This window comes from Mustela putorius, unplaced genomic scaffold (assembly GCF_011764305.1).
Source record: "Mustela putorius furo isolate JIRA1106 unplaced genomic scaffold, ASM1176430v1.1 tig00004033_pilon_pilon_pilon, whole genome shotgun sequence".
Classification (NCBI taxonomy): Eukaryota; Metazoa; Chordata; class Mammalia; order Carnivora; family Mustelidae; genus Mustela; species Mustela putorius.
Window position 1 is genome coordinate 3,528,110 of NW_025422169.1, and position 23,049 is coordinate 3,551,158.

At 41.1% G+C, this 23,049-nt stretch overlaps 1 protein-coding gene across 1 annotated transcript in view; it reads left to right on the plus strand.

Moving 5' to 3' along the window:
* PRKCQ (protein kinase C theta) overlaps nt 1-23,049 on the plus strand; it is a 125,590-nt gene that overhangs the window by 15,756 nt on the left and 86,785 nt on the right. The window contains exons 5-9 of the mRNA XM_045072353.1: nt 5,155-5,317; nt 6,462-6,528; nt 10,537-10,753; nt 14,276-14,385; nt 15,068-15,185. Of these exons, the coding sequence (XP_044928288.1) occupies nt 5,155-5,317; nt 6,462-6,528; nt 10,537-10,753; nt 14,276-14,385; nt 15,068-15,185 (675 nt within the window). The remainder of the gene's footprint in view (nt 1-5,154; nt 5,318-6,461; nt 6,529-10,536; nt 10,754-14,275; nt 14,386-15,067; nt 15,186-23,049) is intronic.

Sequence of the window (23,049 nt, forward strand, 5' to 3'; positions counted from 1 at the left end):
AGTCTTTGCCCATGTTGTCTCTTCAGCATTTTTCATTTTTTTTCCTGCTTTTCATCATTCTTGCCTCTTGCCAAATCCAAACATTATCCTACATGGCTGTCAGAATAAACTATGTAAACCTGTTTCTGAATATGCCAGGCTTCTGTTCCCCCCTTTGCCCCTGCCTACAGCCTTTCAGCGTTTGCAAATTATCTACAGGAAAATGTTCAAACTGACCTGATACCTACAAATCTTCTGTGTGTGACCACTGATGTTTTCTGTTTCATATTCCATGCTTGGAAGTACACACATCCTCAGGGACCTTGTCTGAATGTACCCTTGTGCATTCCCTTCCATATAGAGAGGACATCTTTTGCTTCCCCCACCCCCATACCTTCTCCTACTCATTGGTAGAAGTTATCTATTCTTCAGAACCCAGACCAGAAGTCATCTTTTAGACCTTTCCTGTCCAACTTTCCTCTTTTTCTCACCTCCACCTCTCTAAACCTGCCTTAACTGGTGTAGTTTCCTTATCTCTGGTTACATAGCATCCTGTGAATATTTATGTTCTGACTTTTACTGTAATAATTGTCCTTTGTAGACTCTAAATTTCTTGTAAGAAGGCAATGGCTGAACCATGTCTTATTTGTCTCTTTAACTCCAGCACTAGGTTGCATGCCACATACATAGGAGGGACTTAATAAATGTTCATTGAACTACTCCGACTCACCCTGGTATTTAGAAATTCCTTTTATTCCCATACAATGGCTATTCCAAAATTACCCTACTCCTCAGTTTCTAAGGGTATCTCATTCCTCTCTCACTTTTGGAGTTTGGCTGTGCCCCCAGTTTAACCAGGAATGACTCTTGTCTCCTGTCTGTCTCTGTACATTAGAGATAGCTCCTGCTCCCTATACTTGCTTCCTGCTCTGTGGACTCAGAAACAGTCCCTCCCTTTCTGGGTCTCCTGCCTCAAATTCCTAGCAGCTACCTACCATAAGCTCTGTAGCATCTTCAATGTTTTCTTCTCTCTTTGGTTTCCGGCTCATTGCCAAGACATACTGACTTAAGCCATCTTGTCCAGTCTGAAAAAAGATATTTTTTTTACCTTAAAAGTCTGGCTTATATTTTGACAGACCCACTAAGTTGCTTTCTTCAAGAGTATGATTCCTCAAAACAAATTTCGCTTTCTTAGCCTCTGGTTCCCTTGATATCTCTATACGAATGCGGCAAAGCCCATTCTTTCTTGGCTTACCCAATGTGATACTATTAAAGTTTTTCTCTTAATTTTTTAACTATTCCTTCCTGGTTTCTTTTGTAATCCCTTTTACTACCTCCTAAAAAATATGGGTGTACATATCAACATGTCCATTCCAAACCATCACATACTGTTCTTGTGTGAATGCCTTGTCTTCCTGACTTGACTGTTAGCCACTCAGAAGTTAGGGATAATATCTCATATTTCTTCAGAACATTAGGCATAGCAGTTTGCTCTGAGCTGCCCAGGAAATACCTGTGGTTGACTGATTACAAACAAGTGATAAGTTAGGCTAAATAATAGATTAGGAACTATTGCTAGAAAGAAATAATCAAACATATAAAAACCAATAAACTTATTTAAGCCAATAGAGAGCAAATTCCTTCAGAAAAAAAACATAGTAAATACCAGAAGAATTCAAGAAATTCTGAGTGTTTATGTAGTTGCTCTCCTGTAATGATCAAAATGGTTAGAGGATAAAGAAAAAAAATCAAAAGAAGTCCCAAGGGAATAAAAGATCAAAATGGTTAGAGGATAAAGAAAAATCAAAGGAAGTTCCAAGAGAATAAATGTATTTCTAGCACTTTCTGACATTTTTTTTAAAAGATTTTATTTATTTATTTGACAGACAGAGATCACAGTAGAGAGAGAGGGAAGCAGGCTCCCTGCTGAGCAGAGAGCCCGATGCGAGACTCGATCCCAGGACCCTGAGATCATGACCTGAGCCGAAGGCAGTGGCTTAACCCACTGAGCCACCCAGGCGCCTTTTTTTTTTTTTTTTTAAAGATTTTATTTATTTATTTGACAGAGAGAGATCACAGTAGACATAGAGCACTTTCTGACATTTTTTAAAATTTACAGTTCTATATAGTTTAATGTTCAGAATATGCATATATATATACATATATGTAAATATATACATATGTATGTATATATTTACAGTAATAAAATTAGGATTCCCAGAATAATTCACTTCTATTGCCTGAATTTAAAAGTACATTTATACTTTATTTCATTTCATGTGGACCAAAATAGAAATGAGTCAAATCTTACTGACAAACTACCTACTATACCAGTCACAAGTTGTAAATAGATCTGCTTATACCAGAACTTGCAGAAAACAGCAGTTGCCTCAGTGACCCTGAAATTAACCCCCCCATTCACCAGACCTAACTTATTTCTGGCTCAGTTCTATATAAAAAGAGCTACATTACCTAACCTTAAAGTATTGGGCAAAATATTATATCTCATCTGTGGAACTTTTTAGAGTTATTCGGAATGCTCTTTATCTGAGAGTTGGAGTTGCCATAAAACAGACCTGCGGACTACTGTAGAGAAGATGTTAGTCATAAAATGGGGCATGGGATTTGGATGGGTTGCTGGGGTAGAGCTCTCTATCCACATGCCCCCCGCCCTTTATCTACCCAATGTATTTCTAGCCTGGTCCCATTAAAGATATGGAAAATAAAGTACATTGGCAGGAACATTTGTCTCAAGTGTATCATCATACCTCTGCCACTGCTTATCCCGAATGGAAGTAATTTAGTTTAAATATTGCTAAATCATTATATTTGTGAGATAGAAGTCTCTTATTCTTGCTAAGCCTCCATTTTTAATACTTGTAAAAATATAAGAAATGTAAATAATCTAAGATACTTTCCAGCTATTTAAAATTATAGTATTAGAAGTTACATCACTAAATTCCTTATCCTTATTTTAGTAATAATTATTTTTTCTATTTATTTTTATTTAAAAAAAAAATTTATTACGTTATGTTAGTCCATACACTACATCATTAGTTTTTGATGTACTGTTCCTTGATTCATTGTATGTATATAACACCCAGTGCTCTATGCAATACATGCCCCCCTTAATACCCATCACCAAGCTAACCCATTCCCCCGCCTCCCCAGCACAAAACCCTGTTTGATTCCTGAAGTCCATAGTCTCTCATGGTTTGTCTCCCCATCTAATTTCCTCCCTCCCTTCATTTTTCCCTTCCTTCTCCTAATGTCCTCCATGCTCTTCCTTATGTTCCACAAATAAGTGAAACCGTATGATAATTGTCTTTCTCTGTTTGACTTATTTCACTTAGCATAATCTCCTCCAGTTCCATTCATGTTGACATAAATGTTGGATATTCATCCTTTCTAATCACTGAGTAATATTCCATTGTATATATGGACCACATCTTTTTTTTTTTTAAAGATTTTATTTATTTATTTGACAGAGATCACAAGTAGGCAGAGAGGCAGGCAGAGAGAGAGAGAGAGAGGGAAGCAGGCTTCCTGCAGAGCAGGGAGCCCGATGCGGGGCTCGATCCCAGGACCCTGAGATCATGACCCGGGCCAAAGGCAGCAGCCCAAACCACTGAGCAACCCAGGCACCCCAGGACCACATCTTCTTTATCCTTTTGTCTGTTGAAAGACATCTTGGCTCCTTCCACAGTTTGGCTATCATGGACATTGCTTCTATGAACATTAGGGTGCATATGGCTCTTATTTTCAATACATCTGTATCTTTGGGGTAAATACCCAGTAATGCAATTGCTGGGTCATAGGATAACTCTATTTTTTAACTTTTTGAGGAACCTCCACACTGTTTTCCAGAGTGGCTGTACCAACTTGCATTCCCCACCAACACTGTAAGAGGGTTCCCCTTTCTCCACAACCTCTCCAAAATTTGTTGTTTCTTACCTTGTTAATTTTTGCCATTCTAACTGGTGTAAAGTGGTATCTCAATGTGGTTTTGATATGTATTTCCCTGATGGCTAATGATGATGAATATTTTTTCTTGTGTCTGTTAGCCATTTGTATGTTTTCTTTGGAGAAGTGTCTGTTCATGTCTTCTGCCCATTTTTTGACTTGATTGTCTGTTTTTTGGGTGTTGAGTTTCAGAAGTTCATTATAGATCTTGGATACCAGCTCTTTATCTGTAGTGTCTTTTGCAAATATCTTCTCCCATTTATATTTATCTCTTATTTACCATTTTCTTCCCTCTTGAATGTTGGAGTTGTCATTACACTTTCAAACCATGATTGCCTTGCTTTTGTGTGTTTTCTTCAAGTCTGTGCTTCAGCCAGGAATCATTAGTATTCTCAGAATTTTACCAGCCTTTTAGAAATATGTTAAATTGGCATGGGGCACTATGAACAGTGACTATCATAGTACCTTCACCACTATTCTGAGCCCAGAATGAAATGAAGAAATGTGAATGTGATGATTTGATTTAGATGACTAGGTAACATCCAGGATTACCTAGACATTTACAAACAATTACAGTCAACTATTAATTTCTGGCTTTTTCCACACTGACTGTTGTAGTCTATAAATTTATAGCTGGTGCACCTGATCTCTGTGGACATGATGAACCAGAGCATAAATTTTCCAGAGTTCTTTTGCCCTCACATACAAGTCTGGCCAGCTCCCCTCTATCTACTGGACCCTGCCCATAAACCACCAGACATAAAGCATCCTGGGTAATTTAAAAAAAAAAAAAAGCTGTTTCTAAGTTGCTGTCAGTAACCACATTATTCTCTAGAATTACAGGCAAAAAGTATTTACCACTTCCTGCTTTTTCTGGCTGACTCATCATTGACAGTGAATAGGAGAGTTTGATAAATACTTTGAAAGGTCTGACCTCTGGTTTTAAAAACTTAAAGAGGATAGCTTAGCACAGTCAAAGAGGAGTGAGGGATTGAGCCAGTAATCCAACCTCACTGTTTTGACTGTATAGTAATACAACCCACAATAATTCTGTATTCTAGAATTAAAGAAAGAAGCTTAGTGCTATACCAGCCTTAATAGGAACCTGGGATTTTACTGGTCTCAGTGCTTGCCTAATTACGTGTCTGTCTCCATCTTTTCCCCATCTCCCCATCCCCTCCACCCACTTTGTCCCTTGTCCTGTTCCCACAGACACAAAGGACATGAGTGAATTTGAGACTGAAGGCTTCTTTGCTTTGCATCACCGCCGAGGAGCCATCAAACAGGCCAAAGTCCACCATGTCAAGTGCCATGAGTTCACCGCCACCTTTTTCCCACAACCCACATTTTGCTCTGTCTGCCATGAGTTTGTCTGGTATGGTAACTTGGCATTTCACTCCGAACTTCAGCTTGTGCCTTGTGTCCGGTCCTCTCAACCTGTCATGCCCAGCATGTGCCACCTCAGGGCAGTGTGCCGGCATAAGCACTGCATGGACGGATGAGGCTTAAAGAGTGTGAATCTATACAGTATTTTCATAATATGACTCCTCTAGAGAAAGGAAGCCAGCTCTAGCAGAAAAAGTTTTCAAGAACTTTAGCTTCTGATTAAATGGGGGCCACTCGGGGAAAGAGGGAAGGGCAGAAGAGGGAAGCATCTTTACTGCTGGCACAGTTTTACAGTTGAAACTTCTCCCACCTTGATAGCCCAACTGTGCTGTTACTAATGTGTGTGAAATGCAAGACTTTTGCTTTGGAGCTAATGGGTTTAGATGTTTACGGGGCTTTTGGGCATCTTAGCAGCCCTCAGACAGAGATCGGTTCAAGCCTCAGTAAGCACACAGCAAAGGCGATGGGACTGTGGAGACTTGAAATGACTCCTGTCTCTGGTCTCTGCCTCCTTGCCTCTTCGTAGGGTGTTTTTTACTTTGGGCTGCTTCAGAATCCATCAACTCACCACTCCAGTCTAACTAGGGAATCCAAAGGTCAAATAGAATTTTGATGGATTTCCTCCAACTGTTTCCACTGAATGATTAGAATTGTCTTCCTTTCTAATAATGAGCGGTTCTCAGGAATGAGTCTAAAGCTCAAGAATTTAGTAGTTGCAAATATTCTCAGATACTCAGTAAGAGGAAACAACATATTGTATAGATATCTTTGCTTATCTCTACTGAGCTTAGAGAGACAATGAATTTTTAAGTGTAGGACATGGAAATTTGCTACTAGGAGCCTGTGATGCATTTTCAGTCATGTATTTTCATCTCTACATGTTTGTTTGGAAAAAAAAAACACGAATGAGAGGAGAAACACAGTTTCTCATTTAGTTATCAGACTTTTACCAAAGCAGTTTAAGTTAAAAAACAAAAAACAATACATGTTAACTCTTTCATCCAGTGACAGACCAGGGCTGTTGATCAGTGAGTGCTCTGTGATACTAGGAAGCTATGGGATCTTGTTTGAACATTTATGGTGCTGCTGTTGATGCAAACCTCCAAGTAAGCCAGACATGTGCTTTATTGCAGGGGTCTGAACAAACAAGGCTACCAGTGTCGACGTTTACCCTGTAGGGAAGGGAAGCAGAGCTGGAGAGTCAGGCATACTTTCTTTCTTCATTCAACAGATATTTAGTGTGTATGTAATACATGGAAGATACTATACTACTATGTACAATGCAAAACAGAGCACAAAACAGACCTGGTCTTGCCTTTATAGAACTTCCTGTAAAATTAGGGAAACACATAATTAATAAACAGCAATGTACTTTTTATATTAATATTAAAATATTTATATTAAATAACATTTATATTAAATAACCCGCAAGGTGGGGTGATGGAGAAAAATTGAGTGACCTACATAAACCTAAGGTAAGGGAATCTCCCAGGCGAGCATTTAAGCTGGGAGCTGAGGGTAAAGGAGCCAGCTATATGAACAGCAGGAGGAAGCCGCCTCCAGACAGAAAAGGCCCCAAGGAGGAAGGAGTCAGCATGTTCTAGGAACTAAAATGAGACCATGCCGCTGGAACAGCAAGGGTAAGAAAGTGAATAGAATACGAAGTTGGGGAACTTGGACGGACTTAGATTAGATTTTTATTTTTTAAGACCCTGGAGAAGTGGTTGGATTTTATTTGACCTATAGTGGGAAGCCCACGTGGTGACTGATATAGGGGAAATTGTGGGGTTGAGGTATGAACGTAAAAACCAGAGTTGACTGCAGAAGTCCTCTCAAGGAGAAAGGTTGTTGGCTTGTACCAGTATGGTAACAATGGCGAGGGAACAAAGTGATCAGGTTTTGGGGTGATTTTCTTGTTAGAAATGACTGGATTTGTCAATGGAGTGGAAGTGGGAAATAAAAAAGAGGAAAATAAAGATGATGCCTTAGTGTCTGTCTTGAACAGTGGGGAAGTGGCAGAACCATTAACAAAGTAAGACTGAAGGAGAAATTGATATTTCAGTTCTTAGTAAGTCCAGCTGAGATGCCCGTGGACATCCAAGTGGGGGTATCAAGTGGACAATATTATATGCATTTGGAATTCAGAGGAACCAGGAGACCAAATATATAAATTCCCCCAAAGGAATCTAAAGTTGCGTGTTAGGTAGAAGAGAAGGAGCTTGTGATAAAGTCTAAGAGTTCATATAGGGCTCTTCGTATGTTTAGAGTACATGAGGTTAGAGAAACCAGAAAGCAAAGGGCTCAGTTGCGTTCAGTGCAGTTAAGAAGTTGAGAAAAATGAGGACCCCGTGGAGATCTCCAGAGCCCTTGATTGAAGAAATTTCAGAAAATCGTAGAGGTGTTTGCTTCCCTGACCAACACTGATGGTCACTGAGAGTTGGGGACATGGAAACCATTTATGTGCTAATATCATCAGGAATATTAACCTGAAGCTCATTGAAGTAGGACAGTCTCTGAAAGGAGTTGAAACAAAGGGCTGGGAATATCCCAACTGCTAGAGAGAGAGGAGCGATGGATGAAGCTAGAGAGAAAGCAACAACCAAAGCAGTCAAGGAGGAAGAAGTCCACCCTTGGCAAGCGGGGATGGTGTCTAAAGCCCATGTGGAGATGGGTCTCCGACAGACACATGGTTGGTTCAGCAATTGTAACAGAAAGGGAGGAGGTGATTGCCGATGAGGGCAGATTGTAGATTTGGGGGCAGGCAGATGAGAGAGCTTCCCTGAGACAGCTTACCCTCAGTGTCATCTGAAGGTCAGGGGGAGGAAGAAGAGAAGGCCGCAAGTGGCTTTGAGGAGAAAGGACCTGTGAGAGGATTATCCTGGGATGGAAAAGCAAGGTGGTTAGAGAAGAAGAGTGGGATTGCTGAGGACCCTGCAAAGTCGGCCTGAGTTTCAGGGCCCAGCCTGCTCACGTGTGTGATTTTCTCCAGCCAAGGGGTAAGCACAGAGAAGGCTAATTGGTTGGGTTCTATAGAGCAGAGTTTCTTTTAAAATTTAGAGTTAGAAGGGGACAGTCTCCTATTAAAAGTGACTCTGCTAAGGCTCAAAGAGGTTAAAGTAGTTTGCAGTCAGTCACGTTTGCTCTAAGTAGCTGGCCTGGGACAAACTTTCAGATCTCAGTCTCCCAGAGCAGTGTGATAGACTCTCCCCACCCAGTTTTATTTAGCAGTCATTGGCATACATCACTGTATCCATTGAAGGCATACATGATGATGGTTTGACTTGTGTATACTAGGAAATGATCACAATAGGTTCAGCTAACATCCGTCATCTTACATAGATCCAATAAAAAGAGAAAACGAGATTTCTTCTTGTGATGAGAACTCTTAAGATCTACTCTCTGAACACCCTCCCTGTATATCGCACAGCAGTGTTAGCTGTGGTCACCATGCCGTACCTTCTCTCCCTAGGACTTATCTTATAAGCAGAAGTTCCTTTTGATCATGTTCCTCCACTTCACCTTCCTCCTACCCCCTACCTCTGCGAACCACAAGTCTGATCCCTTTCTATGAGTTTTGTGGGATTTTATTTTGTTTTCTTGGATTCCATATATAAGTGAGATCATGTAATATTTGTCTTTCTCTGACAAGTGTTTTGTTTCTTTAAATGAAATTAGCACCTCCCAACCTACGTCCTGCTCTCTCTACGTGATGCCTTCAGTTTTCCTGGGAAAATCACAGATTATAAGAACGACTATTAGCATCAATAGCTTTCCCTGGAAACAGAATGAGAGCCGCAAGTGCAATTTAAAATTTTCGGGTATCCTCGTATAAAAATTGAGGAGATAGTTTACATTATTTTTCTCATAAAAAGTCTTCAGAATCCAGAATGTGCTTTACACAGATAGCGTATTGTCTTGTCCTCTAGCACAGACTCACTTGGCCCATGTGGGTAATTGGAAAATACAAATCTATAATCTTTTCCAGACATATTTGGAACTATTTTGAGCTCGGGGTCAAAATTTGAGGAAATTTGAAGTCTTCCAGCCCGGACCTTGACATAAATTGTTCATATTTGTATGGAAATGTTTATACAAAATGAGACCTGAAAATTATTTTTTCTTGGTTGAAAATGGCTAAGATAAGTTCAGAGTAACGTTTGAACAATTCTAAACAGCTGTTCTAATGACCCGATGCTAGCCAACATCCTCGGTGGAAATATTAGATATATCACTGTTAATGAAAAAGCTTAAGGCTCCGTGGCTGTGCACATTCCCCAGGAAATTGTTTAATTAAAAACTTCTGAGGAGATTATAAGTCTTAAGTAAAACTTTCTATATGACACAAGAATATTGGTATTCTCACCAGGAATCAGACCTTATGGTTCTGTTATTGCTGTTGTTCACATGATATGTTTGGCTAAAGGAGAGAATTTCAACTCTGGAAAACAAAACAAAACAAAACAAAAAGCCCTGTAATATATCAGCTACCAGCACCCGTCTCTCATCTCCTCTCTTCCCATCTCCTAACTCATCACCTTGACTTTGAGAGAAGAAAGGGTCATGACGGAAAGAGGATAGGCTGATTCTGACTTCAGGCTTATAGATGTCCCAGCTCATAGCTGTGGGACCTAAACAAGTGTCTTGCCCTCTCTGTGCCTATGTTCCTCATTTATCAACTGAGGACTCTAATAAAGGCTCCTGCAAGGGGGTATTTGCAATATCACCTGTGTAAAAGATAATACATGTGACATATTTATCCACAGCACCTGGCAGGACCTGCCACCTGCTGCTCACCCCCTCCAGTCCATGCGTAATGGCTATGAAATTCTCCATACTTGGGCTTTTATAGTAGTAAACCTGAAACAGGGTTTCCCCTAGAGGAGCCATTATATAACATCTTCCAAAGGTTAGAGTCCTAGTTCTGAGTTGAAAAAGAAAAGGCAATATGTATACTAAAATAGGAAGGGCAGTGCAGTGTTCACCCAGATCCTATTTAGAAAAATAATCCCAGTCCCACCTTCCTGAGGATATTAGCCTACCCGTGAGAATGCCTCAAACCTCAGCGTATTCCTGGTTACTTGATGTGTGTCTATGCCACACAGTCCCCTTGCCCGGAGGAGCTAATGGCTGCTCGCCTTCTTTGGCCATGTCTGTAAGGCTTGACGAGTAAAGCATATGGCTTAAAGCGCACCATTCCAGCGTTTTTAGTGCTCTGTTAGGCTAGAGCAGCTGCTAAGACACCAGAGGCTGAGAACCAGGGACATGCACGAGGTCACATGTTCTCTCTTCTTTCAGTTCCACAAGGAGAGGTTCAAAATTGACATGCCGCATAGATTTAAAGTCTACAATTACAAGAGCCCGACCTTCTGCGAGCACTGTGGGACACTGCTGTGGGGCCTGGCCAGGCAGGGACTCAAGTGCGACGGTGAGTCCAGCGGGAAATGAGTGTGGGCCCCGTATGGAACCCCAGCGGGGTGGCTTTGCAGCTTTAATGGAGAGCACGAGGAGAAGAGGGAGCACAGAGGGTTGACTTCTCCGGCGAGCCCAGATGACCCTGGGATCAGAAGTCTGAAGTTCCCAGGACAGCAGGCCACTGCTCTTTCCTGTCCATCTCCAACACCATCATCCCGGGATCCCAGAGAAGTGCAAACCTGCTCACGTTCCATGTCAAGTCTCCTGGCCTGTCACCCTCGTGCTGGGAAGAGAGGAAGATGGCACTTTCCCTGGGACCCGCCCTGCTGTCCCCTGGTGTTCCCGGCCTGCCCCTTCTGACCCTGCCCACTCAAGCTATGCCCCCACCAATCTTCCTCACACCTTAAGATTCTCTCTGTAGCCCACCGAGAAGCCAGCCCGGGACATCTGCTTGGCTGGCGGATGGTCCTGCACGTAGGCGTTCCGCTTAGACTGGAGGGTCGATGCCCAAAGCATGCCCAGTAGTGGCCCAGCCCAGCACTGAGCATTATGTCCCCTCCTTTGATCTCTCCTTAAAGGCTGGCATTGCAGCAGGGCCTGACTGAGCTTCTCAGACCTGCCCTGAAGAAAGCAAAAAGCATATTCTTGCTCTCAAAGTTCAAATTTCTAAGGCAATCACCTTTGGAAACTGAGATCTGTTACACCAGGATTCTGCAATAGGGAGGGAAAGTCCAGTAGGGCACTTGTGCCTTCCGCGCTGGGAGGACAGGTGGGCCAGGGCTAGCCATTCAGGAAGGAGGGCATCCGATTGCCGCCGAGGTCTTTCTATTTCGAATTAGTAAATATGGAAGCCACTTTGCTTTTTCTTGGCCGTCCCATTTTGGTTTACGCCGCTGGCTTCATCTTTTACAGTTCTTATGTTTTTTTTTTTTTTTTTAAGATTTTATTTATTTATTTGACAGAGAGAGATCACAAGTAGTTGGAGAGGCAGGCAGAGAGAGAGGGAGGGAAGCAGGCTCCCTGCTGAGCAGAGAGCCCGACGCGGGACTCGATCCCAGGACCCTGAGATCATGACCTGAGCCGAAGGCAGCGGCTTAACCCACTGAGCCACCCAGGCGCCCAACAGTTCTTATCTTTTAAGTGATGAAGGCGAGGGTCGCCTTGAACAGCCTTCTCTTCCTCATGCCCACTGTGCTCATGTGTCTGGTGAAGTCTGCAGTGGTGTCTTGGCAGAGGTGGGGAGGGTTAGGTTTTCACATGCGGTGAAAATTCTCCTTAATCATCCCTTAGGAACCCTACTGTGCACCCCCGAGAGCACACGGGGCCCTGGTCCTCTGTGGACTATCCTTATCTTTAGGCGTTCACAGGCAAGAGTAACTTCAGAATCGAACGAGCAGGCTTGAGCAGTCGGATCCCCTCTGCGGGTTCCCCGGGTCCTCTGATGGTCTCCCTCACAGGGCAAGTTCCTTTGCCCTGGAGCCTGAGCACCCCACCTGCCCAGTGGTGCCAGCAGCCTGACTGATGTCTCTGAGCTCAGAACGTCCATGAGGGTTCCTTGCCATTGTTTCGCGACGCACACTCCTGCTCTGTTCCATCCCCCAACATTCTTTCTCCCCATCCCTTCTCTTTCTCTCTCCCCGTCTCCTCCTACAGGCCAGGCAGCCCCTCTCCTCCCCCCCCTCCTCCCCCCTTTCCTCCCCTCCCTGTCCTCCCCAACACCCTCTGCTCCCGAGGCTGACTCCGGCAGACGTCACTGTGTCCCTTCCCCCCATGCCCTTGGTGTTACCTCCCCTTCCCGTCTCCTCTCTGGGCTCCGTTCCTCTGCCTTGGCCCTGTCTCTCGGTCTTGTTCTCTCCTAAGCCACCTTCCTAAACAAGGCCGGCCGTCATCCTCTCTCTATCTTTCGCTCTCCCCACCTCCATTCCCATGAAAATCACCATCCAAAGGGACTGTTTGCCCTCAAAGAGATCAAGTTACCACCTAATAGGTCAGTAACAGAGACCTACGACATTATCAGAGTGGGAAGGGGACCTGCCTTTACGGGAGTGTGTCTGAGAAAAGCTTAGGTCCAGCTACCATGGTTCAAAAACAAAGTGAAACTCTCCAACCCCCCCACACTCACTCCTCGTCCGCTGCCTCCCCTCGGCGTGCGGTAACGAGTAAGGAAATGCAGCAAGGGCTGCCCGGTGTGCAGCCTGCCTCAAGTCCGGGAGGGGTCGTGCGAAATTCAGAAGGGCAGAGTGCCCTCGGCAGCAGCACTGTTACTGTATTACAGAGTTTAGATATACATAGAAGATTTCACTTAGGACAGATTTTGGTTATCTCAATGCATATGGACTGGGACAAGTACTAGTCTATACTTACACAGAAAATGCTAGTTTATTTTTATTAGGAACTCTCTGAGAAGAGTAAGCTAGTTAAAACCAAAGGCTGAAGCCTGTTAAAATTTCACTTAAATATTTTAAAACCTATCTCATTGGAATAAATAATGAAGATGAAATAGAAGTATTTGTTGAGTACTTATTTAGTGCCAATCACTGTGCTGTTCTTTGCACACAAATGGGCTAATAAACAGGTGAGGGTAAAAGTGCATTATTTTATAGCCTGTCCTGCCTACTGCCTTATAAAAAGCCCTACTGAGAGATCCTGATAGAATGAAATAGGACTTGAGAATAGAATTCTATCAGCCAGAGTTTGGAAACCTTAAATTATTATTTTTTATTGTAATGGCAATATTTCATAAGTGGAATTTTGGTATTCTAAACTAGCAACATGAAGTTGTGGTTGTCTTTATACAGATGGACAGGTGCACCCACATCCCAATCCAAGATAGCTCATGGCATCACAGTGAGTGGAGGGTGAACCTTTCTTGTGCTGTTTTCGGGCCTAATGAATCAGAATATTCCCCCAGGATCATAGGTCTGTATAAATCATTTGGTTGAACTGGCCCAACTCTGTGACAGGATGAAGATGAGGTCTCCGGGCTACTTTCTGTCCTCCCCCACTTGCCCCTAAGCTCAGACCACCCCCATCCTTTCCATTTCAGTTCTGCTGGCTGAGGTTGCACCCTGGGCTTCAACCTAGAGGGAGAGAAGCTCCTTGGGGTCCATGTGGGAAAGGGGTTGTTTGAGCTCCAGTCCAGAGTGGGAGTAAATCACCTTGCATCCCAGCATTGCACATTTCCCCCCCAGAGAGCCAGCATCACGTTTTTTCTCTCCGCAGGGGCACAGTGTAAATGCATACTCCCCTATCAGCAAGCCTCTGGTTCTGACTCAAGTGGGAGTCATTCCCCAGCATCAAATAGAGGAACATCTGGTCTGTGTGGTAGTCTTGGCAAAGGGAGGTAGAAGCATAAAGGCATCATAAAAATACTGCCCTAACTAATTTATTTGTATGCAGTGTCTCCTTCTGCTGGGAGGATGGCTCTACATATTTACCAGTTGTCCCTCCACATATGTGTACCTACAACAGTCCTGTGAAAAGTCCACTCAGTGAGTTCTGGTGCTCTCGCTCAGTGTGTCTTTCTCCTTTTCAGCATGTGGCATGAACGTCCACCACAGATGCCAGACAAAGGTGGCCAACCTTTGTGGCATAAACCAGAAGCTAATGGCTGAAGCACTGGCGATGATTGAGAGCACTCAACAGGTAGGAAAGGGATTTAGGTTGAGTTCCTGCGATTTCAACTCAGCAAGGACCAGTCCAGTCCTTTGGCCCTTGGAGCTGTGGGACAACATGGGGTCTGTCCCTGAGCCTCTGCCTTCCCCCTGACTTTCATCCTCATATGCCTTTTTATTTAATACATTTGAATTGCATAGTTCTTTAGAAGATCTTAAATTCTTTGTGGGATAAGCAGGAGCAGAAACAAATTCATTAAGATTATTGGGGATTCATTACCAGCTTTATACCTATATCCTTGCTAGAATCATCCCTAAAATGAGCACAGAACATGGAGTCCAGGGAAACTTCTGCCTTGCCATTTACCCATGTGCACTAGCATGTTGAATTTACCTATCCAAGAAGAAAACCTCTTTAAGACTTGGTGTTGCCTATGAAAGCTATTTTTTCATCCATTGACCTTCCATTCTTATTTGTGACTGAATGATGTAGATAGCATAGGAAAAACCAGTTAGCCGCCCCGCCCCCAACCCTGGCTATAGACTCCTCCAGGGTATGGAATCCTAAAGGAGTGCGAAAGGAAAGAAGAATGTTGGTTTTCTAATGCATTTAGGAATGCTAAATGGATCTCATTCCCATGAGCAACAGGCTGAGCTGTCCCGGCTGTAGTGGATGGGTAGGTCAGTGGTCTGACTCTTTGTTCCGACTCCAGGCTCGCTGCTTAAGAGATACTGAACACATCTTCAGAGAAGGTCCAGTTGAAATCGGTCTCCCGTGCTCCATAAAAGGTGAAGCTAGGCTGCCGTGTGTACCAGCACCTGGGAAAAAAGGTAGCTATCCTGACCCTCAGTGGAATCATTGTCAGTGATTAAGCTTGGTCAACCCTAACCTGAGTCCTCTGCATTTAAGTTCTCCATTTACCTGGTCTGATAGATAAGAGGCTCCTACTTCTTGGAAGTGAAACCAAAATGTGCCCCATGAGGAAAGAGGGTGGGAAGTGGGGGCAGGGAAAAAAATGGGATAGGTCTCTTTCCGTAGAATTTTAGAACGGTACTTCCTGTCACTGTAAAAGGTTTTGCAAAAATAAATCTACCATAAATCTCCGTGGAGGGAATGTCCCAGGAGACCATCTTATTCTGCACCTTTGAGACTTTTCTGGGAAATTTAAGAATAGAAATGGGGAAGAATAGTGGGACCTCAACATTTATCACTATGGAAGTTTCCCCAGCCTACTTTCTGAAAGTAATTCATGAGAGGATATGGCTACATGAACCTGGGAACTGAATAATTTCAGCATACTTGAGAAAGTACAGGTTCCCCCCCCCAACTATCCTAAAGTATAATAATTCCATGAAACCTTTTTTTTAACTGAAGTATAATTAATATACAGCATTGCTTAGTTTCGGGTGTACAACATATTGATTCAACAATTCTGTGTATTACTCAGTGCTAATCTGTCACCATACAGTGTTACAATGTTACTGACTATATTCCCTATGCTGTACTTTTCATCTCTGTGACTTATTTTGTGACTGGAATTCTATACCTCTTAATCCCCGTATTTCACCTGCTTCCCCACCCACCTCTCCTTTGGCAACTACCAGTTCTCTATATTTAAGTATGTTTTGTTTTGTTTCTTAGATTCCACATATAAGTGAAATCATATGATATTTGTCTTTCTCTGTCTGACTTATTTCATTCCATAATACCCTCCATATCCATTGTTGTCATAATGGCAAGTGCTCATTCCTTTTATGACTGAGAAATATTCCATTTTATTTATTTATATTTATACCATATCTTCTTTATGCATTCATCTATTGATGGGCACTTAGTTTGCTCCCATACTTGGGCTATTGTAAATCAGGCTGCAATAAACATTGGAATGCATATATCTTTTTGAGTTAGTGTTTTCATTTTCTTTAAATACCCAGTAGCAGAATTTCCAAATCATATGGTGGTTCTATTTTTAATCTTTTGAAGAACCTCCATATTGTTTTCCATAGTGGCTATACCTGTTTGCATTCCCACCACCAATGTATGCGGGTTCCTTTTTCTCTACATCCTTGCCATTGTGGTTTTGATTTAAATGTCCCTGGTTGATGATATTCAGCATCTTTTCATGTGTCTCTTGGTCGTCAGTGTGTCTTCTTTGGAAAAGTATCTGTTCATGTCCTCTGACCATTTTTAATAGTTGGGGTTTTTTTTTTTTTTTTGGTCGTGAGTTATAGAAGTTCTTTATATATTTGTGATATTAACCCCTTATCAGATATATCTTTTGCAAACATCTTCTTCCATTCTACCATAGGTAGCCTTTTTATTTTGTTTATGGTTTCCTTTGCTGTGCAGAAGCTTTTTTATTTTGGTGTAGTCCCAATACTTTATTTTTTGCTTTTGTTTCCCTTGCCCAGGAGATAGATCCATAAACATGTGGCTAAGACTGATGTCCAAGAGATTACTGCCTGTGTCTTCTTTTAGGAGTTTTATGGTTTTAGGTCTGACACTTAGGTTTCAATCCATTGTGAGTTTATTTTTGTGCATGGTATAAGAAAGGAGTTTTGTTCTTTTGTGTGTAGCTGTTCAGTTTTCCCAGCACCCTTTGTCGAAAGGACTATTTTTTTAAAAAGAAAGAAAAAACTATTTTTCCCCCATGGTATTTTCTGGCCTCCTATGTCATAAATTAATTGACCATATAGGTATGTTTTTATTTCTGGACCCTCTATTCTGTTTCATTGATCTATATGCCTGTTTTTGTGTGAGTACCAAACTGTTTTGATTATTATAGTTTTGTAATGTATCTTGAAATCTGGGATTGTGATACCTCCAGCTTTGTTCTTCGTCCTCAAGATTGACTTGGCTATTCAAGATCTTTTGTGATTCCATACAAATTTTAATATTATCTGTCCTAGTTCTGTGAAAAATGCTGTTCTTATATTGATAGGGATTACACTGCATCTGTAGATTGCTTTGGGTAGTGTGGACAATTTAACAGTGTTAATTCTTCCAAAGCCATGAGCACAGAATATCTTTCCATTTGTTCTGTCATCTTCAGTTTATTCCATCAGTGTTTTATAGTTTTTAGAGTACAGGTTTCACCTCCTTGGTTAAATTTATTCCTAAGTATTTTATTCTTTTTGATGCAATTATAAATGGGATTGTTTTCTTCATTTCTTTTTCTATTACTCTGTTATTAGTGTATAGAAATGCAACAGATTTCTGTATATTAATTTTGCCTTTTCTTGACTTTCTTTTCATTAGGTACAATAGTGTTTTGATGCAGTCTTTACAGTTTTCTAAAGATAATATGTCATTTGCAAATAGTGACAGTTTTACCTCTTCCTTATCAATTTGGATGTTATTTATTCCTTTTTCTTTTCTGATGGCGACAGCTAGGACTTCCAGTACTGTGTGGAATTAAAGTGGCTTGAGTGTACATCCTTATTTGTCCTGATCTCAGAGAAGAAGATTTTAGTTCTTCACCATCGAGTATGATGTTAGCTGTGTGTATGTCATGTGTGGTCTTTATTACATTGAGGTGTTCCCTTTAAACTCACTTTGTTGAGAGTTTTTATCATGAATGAATGTTCTTTTTTATTTTGTCAAATGCTTCTTCTGGCTTTTTCTGCATCTGTTGAGATGACCATGAGGTTTTTATCCTTCCTCTTGTTAATGTGGTATGTCCCATTGATTGATTTGTAAATACTGAGCTTTTCTTGCATCCTTGGAATAAAAGCTATTTGATTGTGGTGACTGTTTTTTCTAATGTGTTGCTGAATTCAGTTTGCTGATATTTTTTGAAGATTTTTGCATCTGAGTTCATCGGAGCTATTGGCCCATGGTTTTCTTTCTTTGGTATCATATTCGCCTGGTTTTGGTATCAGGTTAATCTTGGCTCATTGAATGAATTTGGAAGTTTTCTTCCTTGTATATTTTTTAATAGTTTGAGAAGAATAGGTATTAACCCCTCTTTAAATGCTTGGTGGAATTTCCCCTGGAAAGCCATCTGGTCCTGGAGTTTTTTTGGGAATTTTTGACTACTGATTCAATTTGATTACTAGTAATCAGTCTGTTTGGATTTTGTATATCCTCAAGATTCAGTATTGGAATAAATTTCTAGGAATTTATCCATTTCTTCTAGGTTGTCCAATTTGATGGCACTCCATTTTTCATAATTTTTTAAAATAATCTTTTGTTTATCTGTGGTGAAAGTTGTTGTTCTTCATTCGATTTTGAGTCTTCTTTTTCCTTGATGATTGTGACTAAAGGTTTATCAATTTTGTTTATCTTTTCAAAGAACCCTCTCTTGGTTTCATTGATTTTTTAATTATTTTTTAAGTCTCTACTTAATTTATTTCTTCTCTAATCTTTATATTTCCTTCCTTCTACTATCTTTGGGCTTTGTTTTTATTTTTCTAGCTCCATTAGGTGTAAGGTTATGTTATTTATTTGGGATTTTTCTTATTTCTTGAGATAGGCATTGTATTGCTATAAAGTTCCCTCTTAGAACTGCTTTTGCTATGGCCCCAAAATTTTAGATCACTGTCTTTTTGTTTTTATTTGTCTCCATGAATTTCTGAGTTCCTCTTTGAGTTGCTGACCCATTTGTTGTTTAGGAGTATGTAATTCCGCTCTATGTGTTCATGTTTTTTCCAGATTATTTTCTTTTAATTGATTTCCAGTTTCATACCACTGTGTTCAAATGGAGGCTTAATCTGACTTCAGTATCCTTAAATTTATTGACTTGTGTGTGTGTGTGTGTGTGTGTGTGTGTACTAACATGTGATGTATTCTGAAGCCATTGTGGTTGGAATGGAGGCTTGATCTGACTTCAGTATCCTTAAATTTATTGACTTTTTTTGTGTGAGTGAACTAATGTGATATATTCTGGAGAATGTCCCATGTGTATTTGAGAAGAATGGATATTCTACTGTTCTGGGTGGAAGTGTTCTGTATATATCTTGTTACATCCATCTGCTCTAATATATTGTTCAAAGCCACTGTTTCCTTATTGACCTTTTATCCATTGTTATAAGTGGTATATTAAATTTCCCTAGTATTATTGTATTACTATCAATTTCTCCCTTTACATGTTAATATTTGCTTTATTCAATTTGGTACTGCAATGTTGGGTGCATAAATATTCATAATTTCATGTCCTCTTGTTGGATTGATTCCTTTATCATTATGTAGTGCTCTTCTTTGTCTTGATGCGGCCTTTGTCTTAGAATCTGTTTTCTCTTGTTTTGTCTGATGTAAGTATTGCTACCCCAGCCTTTTTTTTTTTTTCCTTCTGTTTGCATGGCATATGTTTTCCCAGACTTCATTTTCAGTCTGTATGTGTCTCTAGGTCTGAAGTGAGTCTCTTGTAGGCAGCATATAGATGGATCTTTTTTTTTTTTTTTTTTTAACCATTTAGGCATGCTATGACCTTTTGTTTGGAGCATTTGGTACATTTACCTTTAAGGTAATTATTGACAGGTGTACTTATAGCCATTTTGTTAATTGTTTTCTAGCTGTTTTTATACGTTTTCTCTATTTTCTTTTATCTTGCCTCCTTTACTCTTTCTTTGTGATTTGATGCCTTCCTTTAGTATTACACTTGGATTCTTTTCTCTTTACTTTTTGTATATCTATTATAGGCTTTTGATTTGCTTTTACCATTGAGTTCATATATAACATCTTATGTGTACAGCAGTCCATATTATGTTGATGGTCACTTAAATTCAAACACATTCTAAAAGCACTGAATTCTTACTCCTCCCCTTTATGTATAGGATGTATAAGATGTCATATCACCTTTTTATTTTGTGAATACCTTGACTCATTTTTGTAGATATAATTGATTTTACTACTTTTATGTTCTAACCACCATACTGGCTTTATAAATAATAAATCTACTACCTTTACTATATATTTGCTTTTACTAGTGAAATTTTTTCCTTTCATAATTTTCTTCTAATTATGGCCTTTTCTTTTCACTGAAGAACTCCCCCTTAACATTTCTTATAAAGCTGGTTTAGCAGTAATGAACTCCTTTAACTTTAGTTTGTCTGGGAAGCTCTCTATCTCTCCTTCTATTCTGAATGATAGCCTTACTGGATAGACTATTCTTGGTTGCAGGCTTTCTTCTTTCAACACTTTGAATATATCATGCCACGCTCTCTGGCCTGCAAAATTTCTGCTGAAAAATCAGTTGATAGCCTTATAGGATTTCCCTTGTTTGTAACTGTTCTCTTTTCTCTTGCTGTTTTTAAGATCTCTCTCTTTATCATGACTTTTTGCCATTTTAATCATTATGGGTCTTATTGTGGACCTCCTTGGGTTCATCTTGTTTGGGGCTCTCTTTGCTTCCTGGGCTAAAAAAAGCTTATTTTCTCCCCAGAATAGGAAAGTTTTCAGCTATTATTTCTTCAAATATATTTTCTGTCCCCCTTTTTCTTTCTCCTCCTTCTGGAATCCCTACAATGCAGTGTTATAATTCTTAATGGTATTGCCGAGTTCCCTAAATTATTTTTTATTTTTTATTTTTGCTATTCAGCTTGCTTGCTTTCCATTACTCTCTCTTTCAGATTGCTCATCCCTTTCAGATAGCTTTCTCTGACCTACTCTTGATTCCCTCTAGTGTATTTTCATTTCAGTTATTATATTCTAAAGCACTGACTGGTTCTTATTTTATATTTTCTGTCTCCTTGATGAAGATCTCACTGAGACATCCCACTGTTTCCTCAAGTCTGGTTGTATCTTTATGGCTACTACTTTGAATTCTTTATCAAGAAAACTGCTTGGGGCGCCTGGGTGGCTCGGTGGGTTAAAGCCTCTGCCTTCAACTGAGATCATGATCCCGGGGTCCTGGGATTGAGCCCCACATCAGATTCTCTGCTCAGCAGGGAGCCTGCTTCCCTCCCTCTCTCTGCTTGCCTCTATAAATAAATAAAATCTTTAAAGAAAAAAAAAAAAAAAGAAAGAAAACTGCTTATCTCCTTTTCATTTTAGCTATTTCACTGTGATTTTGTCCTTTTCCTTCATTTGAGATCTCTCTCTGTCTCATTTTGTCTGTGTTTGTTTCTGCATATTAGGCGTTCAACTACATCTCCTAGTCTTGAAAGTAATGGCCTTGATGAGAAGAGGTCCTATAGTGTCATGAAGTGCAGTTCCCCGGGGCCATAAGAATTAGGAGCTCCAGAGGTGTCCCCGGCTGGACTGTGTGTACCCTACTGGGGAGGCTGAGCCATAATTGCCTTCAGCTGAGCAGGCTGCACTGACCTACTTTGCCTGCTACAGGTGCACGGGGCAGGCTTTCTTCCCCAAACGACTGAGAGGCCTGTCTAATGCCACTCTGGGGTTGTTGGTGGGTGGAGCCAACAATCAGCCTATCTAGGGTTAACCTTTCTGCCACAGCTGCAGGTTCACTGAGGGGCATTGATTCTTCTCCGCACAACTAGGTGAGACTGAATGTTGGAACAAGGAGCGCACTAGTATGTGAAGTTATCTCCTCTATGCAGATGGGGATGTTACTTAGGATGGGGAGTTACTTAGGAGTGGTACTGGTCCCTACTGGGTTTTCCTGTGGGGTTGGTGGGGCAAGAGCTGCTTTAGAGGGATGCCTGCTGAAGTGGGCAGGTTGAATGGGGCAGGTCCACAGGTGATTGCTGGGGCAGGGCATGTGGTATTGTCAAGGTAGATGGATCTCACAGTCATCTGGCTATCTAGGTTTGGGAAGGAAAAGAGATTTCTCTTGGTGCCTGCCAATAGTTTTGTTACCAGAGAAATCCTCTGAAGATCTCTGACTCTCCTGCACACATTCTAAGATTAATCCATAGATCTTGATGTATCCCCCAGGCATTTTTTTAACTGCTGCTTCTGTGCTGTCTTGAGCCAAGTTATTATTATGGTTCTTTAAGTTCTGTATGATAGGAACTCAGTTTTGTGTCACCCTCCTGCTCTCCCCAGAGTTAAGGCTGCTGATTTTTAAAGCTCCTAGTTTCAAGGCCTATGGGTTTTCCAAGCTAAATGTTATTGACATCTGTCTTCTCACCTCCATGCCGGGGTGCCTTCTGTGGCATCTGATCCTCTGGCTTCTCTGTGCTTGTGGTGTCCTTCCCATTTGTGGTTAGTCTCACATGGGTCTGGTTCCCAACTGTATCTGTGCTCCTTCCGTCTTTCTAAATGTGGCCTCCTGACTCTAATCAACTATGGAGGGTCTGCCCTGCCAGTCTTCAGGTCGTTTTCAGTGTTAGTTGCATAGATGTAGCTGTTACCTTGTTGTGCTCATGGGACGAGGTAAGCTCAAGATCCTCCTCCTCTGCCATCTTCCCCATGATACCCCCATGAAATGTTTTGTAAGCCAGAATGGCATAAAGCTAAGGAACAATTACTATTACTTTATATAGAACAATTTTTGAGTATTCTTAGACCCCAAAAAATCACCTTAGGCTTTTCTAATAGCTTAGAACACATATTGCTAACTGAGGCACAGCATATGTAACATCAAGCACAGATGCTCACACAGTTCAAAACTCTGGATGCTGGGGCTGCTGGGCTGCTGAGTGTGGTTCCTGGGGAAGGGGCTGGGTGGGACCACTGTCGATGTTCAGGTGTGCTGACTCTTGCCAACTTGCTGCAAGACCAATGCAGGGTATTATTTGTCCTTTTCTTTTTTCTGGAAAAGAGAAAATCCTCTCCAGATTTTTTTTT